This window comes from Hippopotamus amphibius, chromosome 2 (genome assembly GCF_030028045.1).
Source record: "Hippopotamus amphibius kiboko isolate mHipAmp2 chromosome 2, mHipAmp2.hap2, whole genome shotgun sequence".
Taxonomy (NCBI): domain Eukaryota; kingdom Metazoa; phylum Chordata; class Mammalia; order Artiodactyla; family Hippopotamidae; genus Hippopotamus; species Hippopotamus amphibius.
This window is the reverse complement of record NC_080187.1, coordinates 98,877,363-98,893,741: the sequence shown is the minus strand read 5'-3', so window position 1 is coordinate 98,893,741 and position 16,379 is coordinate 98,877,363. Positions and strand designations below refer to the sequence as shown.

Here is a 16,379-nt window from a genome sequence, read left to right as displayed (position 1 = left end):
ATTCTATCCCTCATTTAAATGCAGGCTGCCTCCAGGTGTGGATGACGTGCACACACACATCCAGCTCTGCAGCTTGACTGGGCTGTTACTACACCCAAATGTGACTGTAAGCTATCATTACCTGGCTCTTGACCTAGACTCCAATATTTATACACATTTTATGATGATTATGGAGCACCATATTTACAACCAAGCTTCTCCCTGTCCTCCAATCAGAACCTGAAATCTGAAAAAGCTCCTTGAAACACAGACATCTCTCCGTGCTCCAACTACAACCATGTAGCAACAGTCCCTTAAACCAAAAGTGAAATTTAAAGTGAGTGGTGCAGTTATTGTCAGTACAGCATTGAAGAAAAAAATCCACCTAGCTCCTGGCATGTCTGACTCCTCATCTTAGGAGGTCATTAGAGATAAGAAAGTGTTCATCTGCTCCAGGCCCATGAAAGTTTTGTTATATTTTTTGTATTGTGAAATTTTTTAAATAATTCTTTTCATATCAATTACTACAACGAAGGCGGGCTCTTTCAGCAGTAACATCCCAACAAGAAAAAAAAAAAAAAATCAGACTGGTTAAAAAAAATTCTTCTAAGTGACCCACCTGAAGATCCGTCATTCAGTTCCCTGAAGTTTACGGACGACCTAGTTAGTAGCTGCTATAGAAATACAACCACTTACCTCAGCATACTGTGCTACTGAACTGGCCTCAACTGCATAGACTCTCCGAGCTCCAGCCTGTACAGCAAAAAATGACAGTATTCCTGATCCACAACCAACATCTAGAACCACCTAGAAGGAAAGGAGAAAACAAAAAGGGGGTGAAAACACAAACCTGAGCTTAGCTGTTGGCAGCATGCCAACTTTAATCACTGAGATCAGACAATTAAAGCACTAGCTTAGATTTTTGTAAGTGGTCTTACATTGGCCAAGTTATGAATCTCTGTGAGACTCCTTTTTCTCATATGTTAAATGGGGTTAATAATACCCACCTTTTAAGGTTTGCTGTGGGGATTAATACAAAGTGCATACAAAGCATTTGGCATATAGTTGGTATTTTTCAAATTATCGCTATTATTACTACAGTTTCTTTTAACATGGTTTGCTTTTAGGATGTTTGGGGCCAAGCAAAGTAGAGTGTCGTGAATGAATTTGGTTACCCTATCAGCATGAACAAAATGAAAACTTTCTCAAATAATTTTTAGAATTATATATATACACACACACATATACACATATATATATGCATTTATATGTATATGTATGTGTGTGTATATATATATATTCAGAAAAAAGTGAACATAAAAATCCAAAAGTGAGGTATGTACTTTTTTTTCTAGGCCCCCTCCAAAAAGTTGGGGAGGTTTACATGAAGGGTAGGAGGGTATTAAGACAGTGGACAGATAGAATTTACAGAAACTTTTCTTACAGTCTCTGTGTTCAGATTTAGGACTTAAATCAAGAAGACCACCACTCACTGGCACAAAGGGACCACCCAACACTTGAGCCTGCATGCAGAGAGGAAGAGGTGGACGGTATGGTCTGGGCCCTTGGCCCCACGCACTGCTGAAGCTGAGGTCTGAAGCTCAGTCGGATTGCTGAAATCTTGGGCTTCTGTATTTCTGTCTCATCAGTGACTTTTATTCTTAGCATCCTTTAGCACCAGCTTTGAGTAAGGCGTTTTGCTTGGCTCTAAATCCTCACAATAACTGTATGAAAAGATAGCCTTATTATGCCCACTTGTGAGATGACAAAACTGAAAATCAGAGACTCTGAATGAGCCCAAGTTCACCTATCGGTAAGCAGGGGAGCTAGGAGTGGAATCTGGGCACTTCTGCCTCCCAAGCTCATGTTCCATAAAGTTACACATGGATTACTTAAGTTCATTTTTATAAATCTGACATTTTAACCCAGCAATACCAATAGGCAATGAATGACAAGGAAACATAGTATCACTTTTTTCAGGAAAAGTTATAATAGTTTCTTTCTACTTTGATAGTAGGAAAATCTTTCCAAAAAATTGGAAACATCAGAGGCTGTGCATGAGTGTGTGTGTGTTTTAATCGCAATATCACACTGTGCTGACAGATACGGTGCCATGACTCGAAGAGGACGTGCTGTTCGTAATGGGCTCACCGTTCGCACTTGTATTCATTCTTAGAGCTGCGGCTGTATTCCACACGGCCTCCTAGGGTTTGGCTAATTAGGATCATTACCAATGTAAAATGCCACCCAGTCTCTGCAATTGGCCGTCAGGCTGCCTATACTTTTAGAAACACCACGGTTCACTTCTCCTCATCCTCCCTAGGAAATACTTTCTCTTCACCTGGTCCTGGCTTATTGCAAGAACACCCATGACCGCTGTCCAGAGAGTGGAGGCCGTCGGTTGGAGAGGGCAATCCATGGCCCCCTAAAAAGGTGCACCACATCCAGAAGAATCTTTCCAGGGCCTTCTTCAATTAAACATATGACACCTTAGATTCTACGCTCAGTTCAAAATATGGACACAAAATGAAGACAACGGAAACTGCACCTGCTTGCTCGGATGACAGATGCCCTAGAAATGTGAGGAGGGAACACGCTGCCTCTTGTATGAGGGTGGCATGAAGCACGTCTTAGAGCAGCGTTCTTCAGTTCTCTTAATCCTGTAGACTAAAAACCAAAGAAACGTTGTACCACGAGGAGAGAGACAGCAGAGAGAGGGAATGGGGAGAGAGAAAAACATTCAGAGATGGGAGGGAGCCTGACACAGTTCAGCGTTTTGCCAAATTAGGCCTTTTGGTAGGAAGATGCATTGATAGGCCCAGACCTTACCTAGAGAAGAGTTGAAAAAATTATAAACTGTTTTCCAAATACCTCATTTCAATAACTAATTTCAAGCCAAAACATCCTTATTCATTTGGCTATTTCAAAACAGAGCATAGCCCTTGAAAAAGAATCTGATCTTTTGCTGGCATTATCCAGATAATGCCATCTGTTTCCCGCGTGTGTGTGTATTTAAAAAGTTAACAAGTGAATTTTCGGTCTTGGGCTTGTAGGAGAGGGAGAGGAGAGGGAGGGACATTCTGCCTCATCTATGTAAGCCATGAAATGTTGGAAACAAAGCTGAGGAAGGCTGAGAATACATTCTCTGGTAAAAAATGAACAAGTCAAAGCAAATATTTAGGCTCTAATGGAAATACACTCCCTCAGCCCTTTCCAGCTGGGGTTTCCCAGACTAGGAGAGAGGATGTTAACGCAGATAAATCTGTTACACCTTCTTATCTGGCACCTTAGGGAGCCTTGGAGCTGCCTCTAATCACGTTTTCTTGTCCTCACAGAAGATCGTAGTGAGCCCATTTTTTATTCTACCATGCGCAGGCCATCACAGAACTGGGTCTGTCTGGGGACCTTGGCAGACATTAAGTTATCCTTTCTTATCCTAGGGAAAAGGATCTCGCCTCTCACCTCAGACAGAGGCAAAAGAGAGTAATGACATCCCCTTCCATGTGTAAAGCAGTTTCCAGTGTCCCAAGGACATTCCCCTGACAGTATCTATTTGATCCTCCTGCCCCCCTGGGATGGAGAGTACATAGTTACGTCCCCATTGTACCAAGAAGGAAACAGGCTGGAGAGACTGTTTCCAGCCCAAGGTAACACGGCTGGTAAAGGGCTGTGCTAGAGGAGAACCCAGTGCTTCACTCTTGGCAGCAGCATGGCCATCTTTCTGTGCAGAGGACTGTGAAGAGATGTAAATCTGACCCTATCCCACTCTGACTAAACACTTCCAATGGCTCTGATTGGACTCTGGTTGGGATCAGCCAAGAGAAAAGACAACAGGAGGTCAGAAGAGTGAGGGCAGTGAGGTCAGATGACTTATTCTCCTGGCTTCCTCCCTCCTGGGTATCCATGGATTGGTTGTGTCTCCTCTACCAAAAGCCACAGCTCTTGCTGGACTTCGATCTCCTACAGCTATGACCATTCTCTCAGGTTCCCAGGAACCACCCCTTGCCCCTCCCCCCTCAGGCCCGGGGGTGGTAACAGGTCTCCACTCTTGGGAGTGCCAGGGTTCTTCATCGTCCCGTGTTGGTTCCCTTTACTCCTCCCACATCGTTGTAAATGGTCCTATGATTTAACTCTCCTAAAACACCTTGTTGGATGTGCCTTGTCTCTCCTGCAGGAACCCTGGCTGATACACCAACTCCTCCTTCAGATATCAAACAGCTCTCCATCAGGGAAATTCCTTAACCTTTGCTCCCCTCCCAAGCTAAGTCAAGTCCTTCAGCTCTGTGCTTTCTTATCATCACCTACTCAAACCCTTCCTTTGTCATGTTCATCACAGTTATTTTTCATTCAATGAGGGATTATTTGATTAATTTCTGCTCCCTTCCCTGGATCGTAAGCTTCATTAAAGGAGAGACCTCTACCTGTTTCTTGGTCACCACTGAATTCCTCATATAGCAAGGGGTCTGCCACATAGTAAAGACACTCACTAAATCTTTGTTAAACAATCTGAATAAATAAAAACGTGTCTCACTACCACAGACAGGGAACAGATTCGCGATCTAAAAGACACAGTGCAAATCTCTTACCTCCCTGAGAAAGCACCTTCTACCAGTGTAACACATCCACTTCAACCCTGTGATCCTAAGCATCCTGCAAAGCATGACTTTCTTTTGACACTGCCATATTGTCATCACATTACAATCCGGTTACCTCTGGTATACAATGTTCCTCCAGAGACAGAATTCAACCTCAGCTTCCTCTGGATACACAGGCAGGAACTATAGAAATGGCTAATTTGGGGCTTACATGGGGCACCACCAGAAAATGGTATGAAATCCTTGCCAGGACTAATGGGGAAAAGTCACCAATTGTTTCATGTAACAGTGGCCAAAAGTTCTGTGAATTTATTTGTAAAGAGAGTTTAAAGAATATTTGAAAAGATAAGGTCATTTCGCTTGTACAGATGATTTTTATTACATGCTCTTATGGTTTCCTGGGCCAAGAAATCCTGCAAAATGTTTGGACAGATCTAAAAGAGCCCCAAGAGGGTTCAAAGCTATTTATTTGGATTTACTAGGTTAAAATTAACAAAGAACATCCAGGTGCTTATGAAAACATGAAACAAAATTACCCTTGAATAATAAAGTAAAAACAAATATGTTCCATTATTTTTATACTTATTATGTACTATGCTTGTTAAGTACTTTTACCTTATTTATTCGTGATGACAGCTGTCTAATGTGGGTACCATTATTTTCTCCATGTTGCAGATAAAGAGACTGGTAATCAGATGGAGTTGAAGTCATACACTTAACAAATGGCAGAGATGAGATAAAAACAAATGTACCTAATTGAAACGCTATGCTCTTAGCCACTCTCTTCATTTTCAATTCTAAGTTGTTTTTTTGTGTTGTTCAGGCTACAGTAATATTGGTCACATTTAGCCTTCTTTTCACCCCAGGAGTTTTATAATTGTCTTCCAATATTGAGGTCCCGATCATCTCACAATCAATTCTTCAAGTTATTATTTACTCATTCTTTCTTTACGTGCTTGAGCATACCAATGACTGCTCTAAATTGCAATACCCCAACTGTCATTTTTGTATGCCTTATATTCCGAAATTGTGTCCTCCCCACCTGGCACTTCCACCGCCATTGCTGCTTCTTTCGGCCATTATTTTATTACATCTGTAGACACCTCCATTGAACCACCCCAAGTTACAAGTACCCCACGCTCTTGCATTGTCATGTACTTTATCATCACAGTTACCTGCCATGGGTTCCCTACCTCACAGACTGTGCCCAACTATTCCAACATCCAAACTGTTGACCAACAGGTTGACTGAATAGCTTCCAGGCAGGAACAGAATAAGAGAACGACACAGCCTTTTGCAGTCCATCACATCTCTTACTCTGGCTTTTGTCAAAAAAGGAAAATTCCAAATCACCTCAAGAGTTGCAGAAGACATTCCTTTACGGCCTTTGCAGCTTAGGCTTAAGTCTTGTTCAGATAATTAGTACGTTCACTACTGCAGAAGAATTCTGCAGCGATAGCTCCTCATAAGACAGAACTCTACATCTGCTGTGCAGTGAAACTTGCTTTCAACAAAAGAGTTGCCCGTATTTATATAGTGAATAATTAATACTTATGAGCAGCCTTGTTTCATCATGCCTGGTCTTCTGGAAGAGGATAGATAAACCCTTCACCACTTTTCAACCACCCTTTCACCAGTTCTCCAACTATTTTTCTCTATTATGACAGAGAATACAAAGATGCTGATCACTCTTAGCTTCTCTCTCCGTGAGTAGCCCCCTTCATATGCTGCCAATAGACTCGGACTAGCTCACTCAGCTCTAAAACCTTAGCCACTTAATCATTCATCAGACATCCAAAGTGCCTTCTATTACCCACTGTGCCAAATACTGCTAGATGCTGGGAATGCAAAGATGAAAATAACATGACTGTCTGGTAGGGAGACGTATAATAATGTGTTATAGTGGCAATGATCATATTATACAATGTGCACAGTGAAAGGATGAAGGAGGAATAGTCTTCTCTACCAAGGAGTCTAGAAAGACTTCACTGAGAAGACTCGAGGAGTGAAAATCAAGAGATAAGCCGATGTGTGCCGTCCGAATGGCGGGAGGGGCAGAAGCTCCAGACTGAGCAGTAGGAACAAAGGCACCTGAGAATGACAGAGCCAGTCACGTCTGGGAGGGGGCAAATTTCCTCAGGGGCATCATGTGTGTGTTAGAGGTACCAGTGGGGGCATGGATGAGAAATTAACATGGCAAGAGCAAAAGCTGATGCTTGATTGTTGATGGTCTTGTATATGACACTGAAAGCTTGGACTTAATCCTTAAGCAAAGAAGGATTATAAAACAGGTTTCAGTGGAAGAATTATTTCATAGTCGTATTTCAGCAGCATGATAGTGGTGGCATAGGTTGGAGGGCACAAGATTAGAGGTTGCAAAGCAGACACTGGTGGTTCCTGATCAACATCAGTCCCTTCTTCTTTCCTATCAGTACCTCACTTTATTGAGTATTTATCCTCCTCTGTGTGATTAACCATCCCCAGTCCCAGGGAGTGGACCCTGATAGGTCCAGGGTGATCATAAATGGTTCCGTTTCTCTTGCCATTGATGGCTTTTACACTTGAGTGTGTGATATAATATTGTTAATGAGACCTGAGGGAAAGTTTCTTGGGAGCTACTGGAGAGATTTTTGCCCTTCTAAGACAGACACAAGAAAGATGCTTCTTCTTTCTTGGACATGGTTAAATTTACATGTGATGCTGAGAGAAGTCAAATTAAAACACCTTGGAATCAGACTGCCTCCAACATTTTAGCCAATTTGAGTAAGGATTTCCTCCTACTTGAGGCCAAAGATATCTTAACTGGTACAAGTAGGAAAACTAATTGGAAAACACTTGCAATATTCCAGGAAAGATACAGTAACAGTGAGAACTAAGAATCAGCTGTGGGCCAAAGAGGAAGAGAAGGAATTGCAAAAATGCTTGGTTAATAGCAGCTAAAGAATTTGGAAACTTTTTGCAAAGGAAAAGAAGAAGTCCAGACTGACTCCCAGGTTCCTGGCTTGGGTGACATTTACAACACCTTCAGTTTTTGTAGCACGCCAGAATAGAACGCTTGCCTTGCTGGCCGGCCAGAGTGGCCCTAGAAACTGCTTGCACTGGTCTTTGAAACATGGAGCTGAGTTTCATCGCTGCTGCTATAGCCACTACTGCTGAAGGAGTCTGCTGTAGAGGTTTCTCCTGTTTCCTCATATTGGTCATGAGTACAATAAAACAGTGCCCACGTCCCTCATGCCACATGCACGTTGTCCCTTGCCTCCTACTGCAGTGTCCTTGTCGCTGCTGAGGCATGGGGCAAGCACAACAGTACCCCCTTGGCAGGCATGCATGTGCACCGAGAAAAGTAAGGGAGTTAACACCCTCTGGGGGTGTGCTCCACCAGTAAGAGATGGCCGCCAATGGAGAAATCATTCTCCTTTTCTCTCTCGATGAACTATTTGAAGATTCACGTGGGAGGCTTCACATGACCTTCCTGAAGCTGTCCTGTGACACCGAGCAATTAGTTTTTCATTGAGCTGTGGCCAGCTCAGTAACAGCCTCCCTCATACCTGCTCTCCCTCCTTCCCTGCCTCGCTCCTGCTCCACTGAGATTGCCCTCCCTAAGACAGGACGAGCACATAACCTTTGCTGCACAACCTATGACTTAGGGAACTGAGGCTAAGAAAATGGCAGTACTGAAACAAAATTCAACATGTCCATTGACATTTTTCTGTAATTGTCTCTTCCAGGTTTCTGAACTTCTAAATTCTAAACCTAAGCCATCACTCTGGAGTTGAGTGACTGCATCAATACCTCAGATTTAGGAAAGTAAGCAAAAAGAGGATACAGGCACAAGCTCCAAGTTCATCAATGCCCAATTCCTGGTTCAGTGCAAGCACTTTGTAGTACAGGTTCTAGTACAGTACTTTGTTTTGTCCAATTTAACCACTGTTTACTGACTTTATTTTCTTTATCCACTTACATTTTTATCCTGGAAAGCAGATATTAAAACAAAGGCATCTATTTTAGAAGTTACCATTGCACAGAGTCTTTCATATAAGCCTCTCACAAAGTCAGTCATTTGTTCCAAACTGGCCCCTCATGGCACTGTCTCAGAGGGAATGGAAAAGGTTTAGAGATTCAACCCTAGGACGTTTCTAAAATGCCTTGACTTTAGCAGGAAGAGAATCCACCACACAGAAGTTAATAGTAAGTTAGCCAATAAAACCATATCAGTGAAATATTGATTTTGTTAAAATCTCTTTCTTTCCTAGTTCCCTCCCATGCAGAGCTGAGGCACTGAGAATTTCACCTTAGCAATCTGTCCCTTCTTTAATGATTTTGCAAGAGTGGCATCTGGTATGATAGTCATTAGTGCCACTTAACAGATATTTCTGGTTCTCCTTATGGGCACATGGAAGAATTGTAACCCTGGCCCTTCGGAATTAGGAGTGACCAAATGACTTGCTTCGGCCCATGTAATGTCAGAAATTAACACAGGTCACTTCAGGTGGACAATTTAAGAATCAGGGGTGTGCCCTGCCACACTCCCCTTCTCTCTGCAACAGGAACTAGTCATGTTTCACATGAGGCTGCTTCCTCAGCCTGGGTCCTAGAGTGAGAATAAGACAAAATATAGCCCTTAGCTAACCTATAATGGGTTAAATGAGCAAGATATAAAGCTCTACTGGTTTAAACCACTGGGGTCTGGGGGTTGACTGTTATAGCAGCATAACCTAGTTTACCCTAATAAGCCCAGTTAAGCTGTATCCTTGAAGTACCAGTGATTTCTGACTTAAATTCCCCAGTACGTCCGAAGAATTCTGATGCTGTGCTGAGACTTCGGTACAGCAGTTCACTAAATTGTTACAGCCACCATGTGTTAAGTGTTCTTAACCCATTTTAAAATTAACCTCAAAAAGATTAAGGTCTCATGTCAGCATCTTGAAAGGTACAGGGACAGGCCTGGAGCACAGATATCTTGACTAGAAAATCCATCTACTGCATTAAAGCCCCCAGCCCCCTCTTTCCCAAATGCCCTGAAAAACAGTCTGTGATCGTTGTTTATTCCGTCTTCTTGGCTCTCCTTGAAAGCTGCACTTTGCTTTCATACCAAATGAAAGCATTTCCCTCTGCTGATTCTGGCATCTTTCTCCAGTACTCTTGCATGAGCAGATTCTACTCAAGCTCAGGAGAATCCTGGCACAAACACACCATCTGCTTCACTCACATTCAGGAAATCTATGTGGAGGCCCTCCTAGGGTTTAAGGGGCCAAAGAGATCAATTAAGACCAAGATCCATTTTGTCTCTCTTTCTCCTCACCTGTATTACAGAGAATGTATCCCAGGGATGAGTTTTTGTGATATATGACCTAACATGAACCTTGGCCTCTGTACTAGGTCGAACAGTATCCTCCAAAAATCACATTTACCTGGAACCTGTGAATGTGACCTTATTTGGAAATAGGGTTTTTACAGATATAGCAAATTAAGATAACGTCACACTAGATCAGGGTGAGCCCTAAAACCAATGTGACTGGTTACATTACAAGGAGAGAGAAATTACACAGAGACACAGACACACGGGGAGAATGCCCTGTGACAAAGATGACATTGGAGTGGTGTGTCTGCAAGTCAAGAAACACCAAGGACTGCCAGCAACCTCAAGAAGCTAGGAAGAGGCAAGAAAGGATCTTCCCCTGGAGGCTTCAGAGGGCTGACACCCTGATTTTGGGCTGACACCCTTATGACCTCTGGAACTGTGAGAGAATAAATTTCTGTTGTTCTAAGCTACCTAGTTTGTGATAGTTTGTTATGACAGCCCTAGAAAACTGAAATAGCCTTCAAGTCCAAGCCATAGGGAAATACACACACATACACAACTAGACAGACAGACAGACAGACAGAGATATAGAGATGTATCACAGAGATTGTTTTCCACTTTCACATCTTGCCTCCATACACATTCAAAAAATCACATAGATAAAATGTCAGTTTGATTATCAACCTAGAATATACAAAGAATGGTTTTATGTTGCTCCCCACATCACTGTGCAGTCCCGGCAAACTTAAGTTCTCATGTAGTTCTACCACTCAGTAGCTGTGTACCTTAAAGCAAGTTAGTTACATTTATGTATCTCTGGTCCCTTTATCTATACTATTAAGCTAATAATGTATCTTGAATCTTTTTTCGTGTGATGTTGTGGGCATTTACCATTCTTTTGTGCCTCTCAGCAGCTGAACGCCCTTCCTATGCTTGGAGAATGTCCCACATCCAAGGCAACACCAGCCTCCCACTCGGGGAGTTGCAGGCATCTGCAGCTCTTTTCCAGCATCCCCGAAGCTAAAGCACAGGCATGACTGGGGCTCTACTGATAAGATGCACCTCGCACATGAAGCTGTGCAGTGTGCAGACTCAGGAACACCACAGAATCCACTCAGGTGAGGTCGTGGCTACCCCCAGCTTCCAGCTGCATAGCAGAGAAAGGTTCTAAGGACAACACTCAAGGGGGGCACTGGGTGAAGCCTATGCATGTTGGGGTGTCCATGTCTGGCTGCACTGATGTCTCCCAGAGATCAGTTCTGCAGCATGATTTTGGAAATTAGTTTTGGTTTTGTAGTCTCCATGCCTAGCTCTCTGACGATCCTGTATCCTTTTAGGAAATCCTTTTTTCTTTTTTTCTTAAATTAGCAGAGTTGGTTTCTGATGCTGATATCTAAGAACCCTGAGTAACATGCAAGGATTAAAATGAGATAAGATACGCAAAGCACCTTGCAGGAGTCACGAATTACTTCCTTTCTTCCCACTTCCCTACGCAGCCCTAAAGGAGGAGGCTGCTGTCACTGGTTAACAGCGTTCAGGGATGAGAAGTGCAGGGTTTGAAGAATGAGTAAAGAAACTGTAGTATACACATACAGCGGAATACCACGCTGCCTTACGGAAAGAGATTCTGCCACAGGTGACAGACACCATGCATGAATCTGGAGGACACTATGCTAAGTGAAATAAGCCAGACACAGAGGGACAAATAGTGCATAATTTCACTTATATGAAGTATCTAAAAGAGTTAAACTCTTAGAAGCAGAGAGTAGAACAGTGGTTGCCGGGGGCTGGAGAGAGAGGGAAACAGGAAAGTATTAGTCAAAGGGTGCAAAGTTTCAGTTATGCAAGATGAATAATTCTTACTTCCTAGACAGCTATTTCACTGTATTTGTTACTTAAAAATTTGCTAAGAGAGTGGATTTTATGTTGTGTTTTCATCACAAAATAATACTAATAGTTACTATTGTAAATAAAGAGGGCAGGAGAAAACTTTTGGAAGTGATGGATATGGTTATGGCCTAGATTGTGGTGATAGTTTCATGGGTATATACTTATCCCTAAACCCATTAAGTGGTATACATTAAATATGTACAGCTTTTTTAAGTATTTCATACCTCATTAAAGAGGTTAAGGAAGCAAGAGCTGTTTTAACATGTGCCGACGTGACTACCTGGCAGGCTATAGTCTTTATTCCCTCCAAAATTAAGGCTGGGCCTCATTAGTGTGCCAGGTTAACCAAATAAAGCAGTAGCAGTGTTTTAAAGCCAGAGAACTTCAGAGCAGGATCAGAGATGGACTCAAGGACATTTGCCCAAACTGATGATAAGTCCATACCAAAGAAAACTCACACTGGAAGAGCCAGAAGCTCAGGCTCTGCAAATTGGAATATCAGCTATCTGAACAGGTTTCTTTGCATGTCGGTTGTAGTTATTTATGTTTGCTTTTAAGCCTTCAAATCCCTGAATCCCTTCTGCCTAAGCCAACCTCACTTTTGGATGCACTAAGCAGCTGTTGCGACCGGGAATTCTCTCCTTTAGAGAAAATGCTGACTTAAAAAAAATAACAAGCTCCCAGCTCCTGCTTATACTCACAAGTTTCCAGCAACTGGTGCCCTGACAAAGGAAGTGTCAAAACATTTCCAGATTAAAATCCAACTGCTCAAACAGCCCCACACCCTCAGCAGGATGGACTTCCCCTGTTTGTTCAGAGCACACACTCAAAGAAACTAAAAATAGCCAGATGGCAATTAACAGAAACTCTGAGGAGGGGAATGGGGTGGGTTCCAGCAGGGTCAGTTTCCTGGAGAGATTCCAAATGGAGGCCTCAGCCAGGAGTGTGCTGGCCAAGAAAGGATTTTCATTAAAACTGCATGGAAGAGGCAGAATGAGAAATCAAGATTTGAAAGATTTAAAATTACTGCAGAGGTGGAAACTACAGCACCATCCCCAAGACCATCAATAATAATAATACCTGCTACTATGGACTGAGTTGATATTTTCGGCCATGCACGGAGCACTTCCTATGCATTGTATCATCTTGATCTTGCAAGGACTCTAGGAAATAGCTGCTATTCTCACAGATAAGGAAACTGAAGCCCAGAGATGGCAGATAATCCATTCAAGACCTCAAGGCACACAGGATGAAGGGTTATGGCAGGTGCACAGTAAGTGGCCAAGCTGGAGTTTGAACTCAGCTCTCTGGCTCCAGAACTCATGGATATAATCACAGTGCAATGCTGCCTCATGCGTGCACGGGGGTGTTTAAGGAACCACAATGTTTTCACTCCATCCTTAAGCCCAGAGAAACAAAAGTCTCTCTTGGCAATTTTAGCCAACCTTCCTATGAGCAGTACCTTTCAGAGGTTACGTGCATGGACTCTAAAGTAAGGCTAACTGGGTTCAAATTCTGGCCTTCTCATTTACTAGTTGTACAAAATCAGGTAAATTATCAACATTCCCACGTCTCAGTTCTCCCATCTCTAAAGTGGCAAAAATATTAGTCTTTATCTAATAAAGCTGTAATGAAGATCAAAGGAAACTGCTATAGACTGAATCTCTGTGCCCTCTAAAAGCCACATGTTGAAACCCCAATCCTCAATGTGACGGTATTTGAATATGTGGCCACTGGGAAGTAATTAGGTCACAAGGGTGGAGCCCTCATGATGGGATTAGTGTCCTTATAAGAAGAAACAGGAGAGCTTGCCTCCTCTCCCTCTCAGCCACATAAGGATACAGCGAGACGGGTGCTGTCCACAAGTCAGGAAATGAACCCTCTCCAGACACCAGCTCTACAGGCACATGGATCTTGGACTATGAGAAATCAACGTCTGTTGTTTAAGACACACAGTCTGTGGTATTTTTGTTACTGCATCCTGAACTGAGACAGAAAGAATGTATGGAAAGCTCTCAGCATGGGGCTTGCATATACTAAGTTCCTCAATAAATAATAGCCATTGGTTGATCATTCTACCTATGCCCTTTTAGGTAATCAATTTCAATGAGAAAGAACACAAGAGTTTAGTAAAAAGGTAGCATCCTCCATGGACTCAGGGGTTATTCTAGGAGGGTCTTCTGTATGATGAAGTAAACAAAAAGGGATTTTTAAACATTTTGGAGGTGTAGTGGATTTGGAGTGAGTGTGACCAACTATCCTAGTTTGTCTGGACTGAGGGGATTCCTGGGACATTAAAACTGGGCAACTTGTTCTTTCAGTTTCCAGTGGGGAGGAAATTTAGTTCTAGGAGTGGGCAGGACTGGAAGCAAGAGAGGTCATCTCCCCCTTCCTCTTTTTACCTCCCAGTAGGAGTGACATCTGACTGGTGAGTCTGGGAAATGGTTTGAGTTTTCATAGTGCTGGTATTTGGAAGGGACCAGCCTGCCCATCCTCTACTCAAGCATGTGCTCTTGAGTCCCCCATGTGGAAGCTTGCTGGGCAGGTGCTGGACATGTCTGGGGAAACCAGATGTTCAGCATTCAAGTAAGTGGAAAAGTTCAGTTTGGGAGGAGAAAAGGGGTAGGAAGTCTTATGTGGACACAGGTCCAAGCCCCATCCTGCAAATAGCATTACCAACAATAAAGCTGATATTGTGATTTCTACCTGACATCTGTGTCTATTTCTAAAGTGGTTCAGAACTCACAGGGAGAAAGGGATATAATTAATTATCAATCATGTGATTAATTATCACCTTCATAAACCCCAACAGATGGATGCCTATTTTATTTCATTGGCAGAAAAACCCATTCCAAGCTGGCAGCTGAAAAAGGTATTTTGTAGAATCAAGTGAGGTTAGAGACGGGGGTAACCTTAGAGATGATCTGGTCCAATATCTTTGTTTTTATAGATGAAAAGATATACAAATGAAATAGTCAAGTGACATAATCCATGTGAAATTCTATGAAAAACTCATCAATGCAAACTATTAGTCTGATCAGTAGTTTGGGGAGTGGTCTTTCAAAGCTGTCATGAAAATTAAAAACAGATTATAGATAATACAGAAAATAGATTATAGATTAAAACTAAGCAATTTCAGAAGGAAAGAAATGTCCCCAAATGAAAGTATTACCTCCAGGAAACCTCCTCAATCCAGGGAGAAGCAATCAATAGTTGAAAGTTGAATTACTTTAACTGGCAAGAAATCTGCAAGACCTAGGTCAGTAAGACTGCTTATCCACAACTGTGAATACCAGGTAAGCTTTCAAAAGAAACAAGCTTTGCCCCTCTATCCTCATCTTGCCCACCTACCATAACTTGGTCCTCCATACTGTATAGGAATATTTACCTCCTCACTGTTCACCAGGAATGCCCCACTGGCAAAGCAAAGTTCAGGTACCTCGAGACATACGAGACCCTTTTCGTCAAACATGGCCATTTCTGGTCTTACTTTTTTCTCTTACCATCACCCTCACCCACCAGAGTACCTACATGTGACTTTTTGAAAATGTCCGATTTGGGTAAACAGGACAAAGCCCGCTTTACCCTGACTCTCCCACTGAATACAGCTATTAAACCTGGGCAGAAGGCATGGAACAGCGACTTGAAGCCTTCGAAAAGTCAATAGTAGCAGGGAGATTGGGAAAGACGATCAGAACTTGAAATGATCCATATTCCCTTACCCTCACCCGTGGCCTGAACTCAACACACCAGAAATGGGCGCTAGGGTGCAGGCAAGGGAGCCCCCGGAGGCGTCCTCTGTTCCGGCTCCAGCTGCGGGGAAGGGAACTCCTAATGCTCAAAGAGTGTGGAAATTCTGTTTTTCCCTTCCTCTTCTTTTTTCTTTTCCTCTCCCCTCCCTTCTCCTCCTCTTCCTCCCCTCTTTTCTTCTCCTTCCCTGTCCTCCCTTTTTCTATGCCCCAGCCCCCAGAAATCTTTCCGGGGTCACAGCATCACATAAGCCCAATCTAGGAGACGGGGAAGCTTCCTCTGCCTTCAATGGTACCATAGTTTCCCAAAACTGGGGTCAAGCCCCATCGACTTCTTCCCTCTCTTTGTCCTCTCTCTGTTTGGCGATACCTAGGCAAGGTCATGGACTTGAATGGCAGAGTGAGCTTCTTGTCCAGAGACTAAAAAGTGGTCCCAGGGAACCAGAAAGTACCAGGGAGATCATGGAGTGGGAGGAACTGGGCAAAGGAATCCCATAAAGTATTTTTTATAAATAAATTCCTGCACTCACCCCTCAAACTATACATGCATGGATCTGATCTTAATTAGCACATCAAAACTCTGAGAACTCCGCCTAGGTGCCAGACTGACCATCTAGTGACATGAACATGGGATAGAGCCAAACTGCACTGCTAAGGCTTTTAAAAGTGAAATGACACAGGAACCAAAGCCCTCGGAAAATCAAGTGGCATGGAACATGCGGTCTGAACATAACCAGGCTGAACGAATCCTAAATCAGAAATAGCAACACTCCCCATAGGCTTTAAACAAGACCCAGAGTCTCATCACATAATATTCAAAATGTATGGAAAACAATCCAAGATTCCTTGGCATAGGAAGACTCA

At 42.9% G+C, this 16,379-nt stretch overlaps 1 protein-coding gene across 6 annotated transcripts in view; it reads right to left on the bottom strand.

Moving 5' to 3' along the window:
* LOC130845699 (histone-arginine methyltransferase CARM1-like) overlaps window positions 1–16,379 on the bottom strand; it is a 272,068-nt gene that overhangs the window by 112,797 nt on the left and 142,892 nt on the right. For all 6 annotated transcript variants that reach the window (XM_057723289.1, XM_057723290.1, XM_057723292.1 and 3 more), the window contains exon 5: window positions 676–786. In XM_057723289.1, the coding sequence (XP_057579272.1) occupies window positions 676–786 (111 nt within the window). The remainder of the gene's footprint in view (window positions 1–675; window positions 787–16,379) is intronic.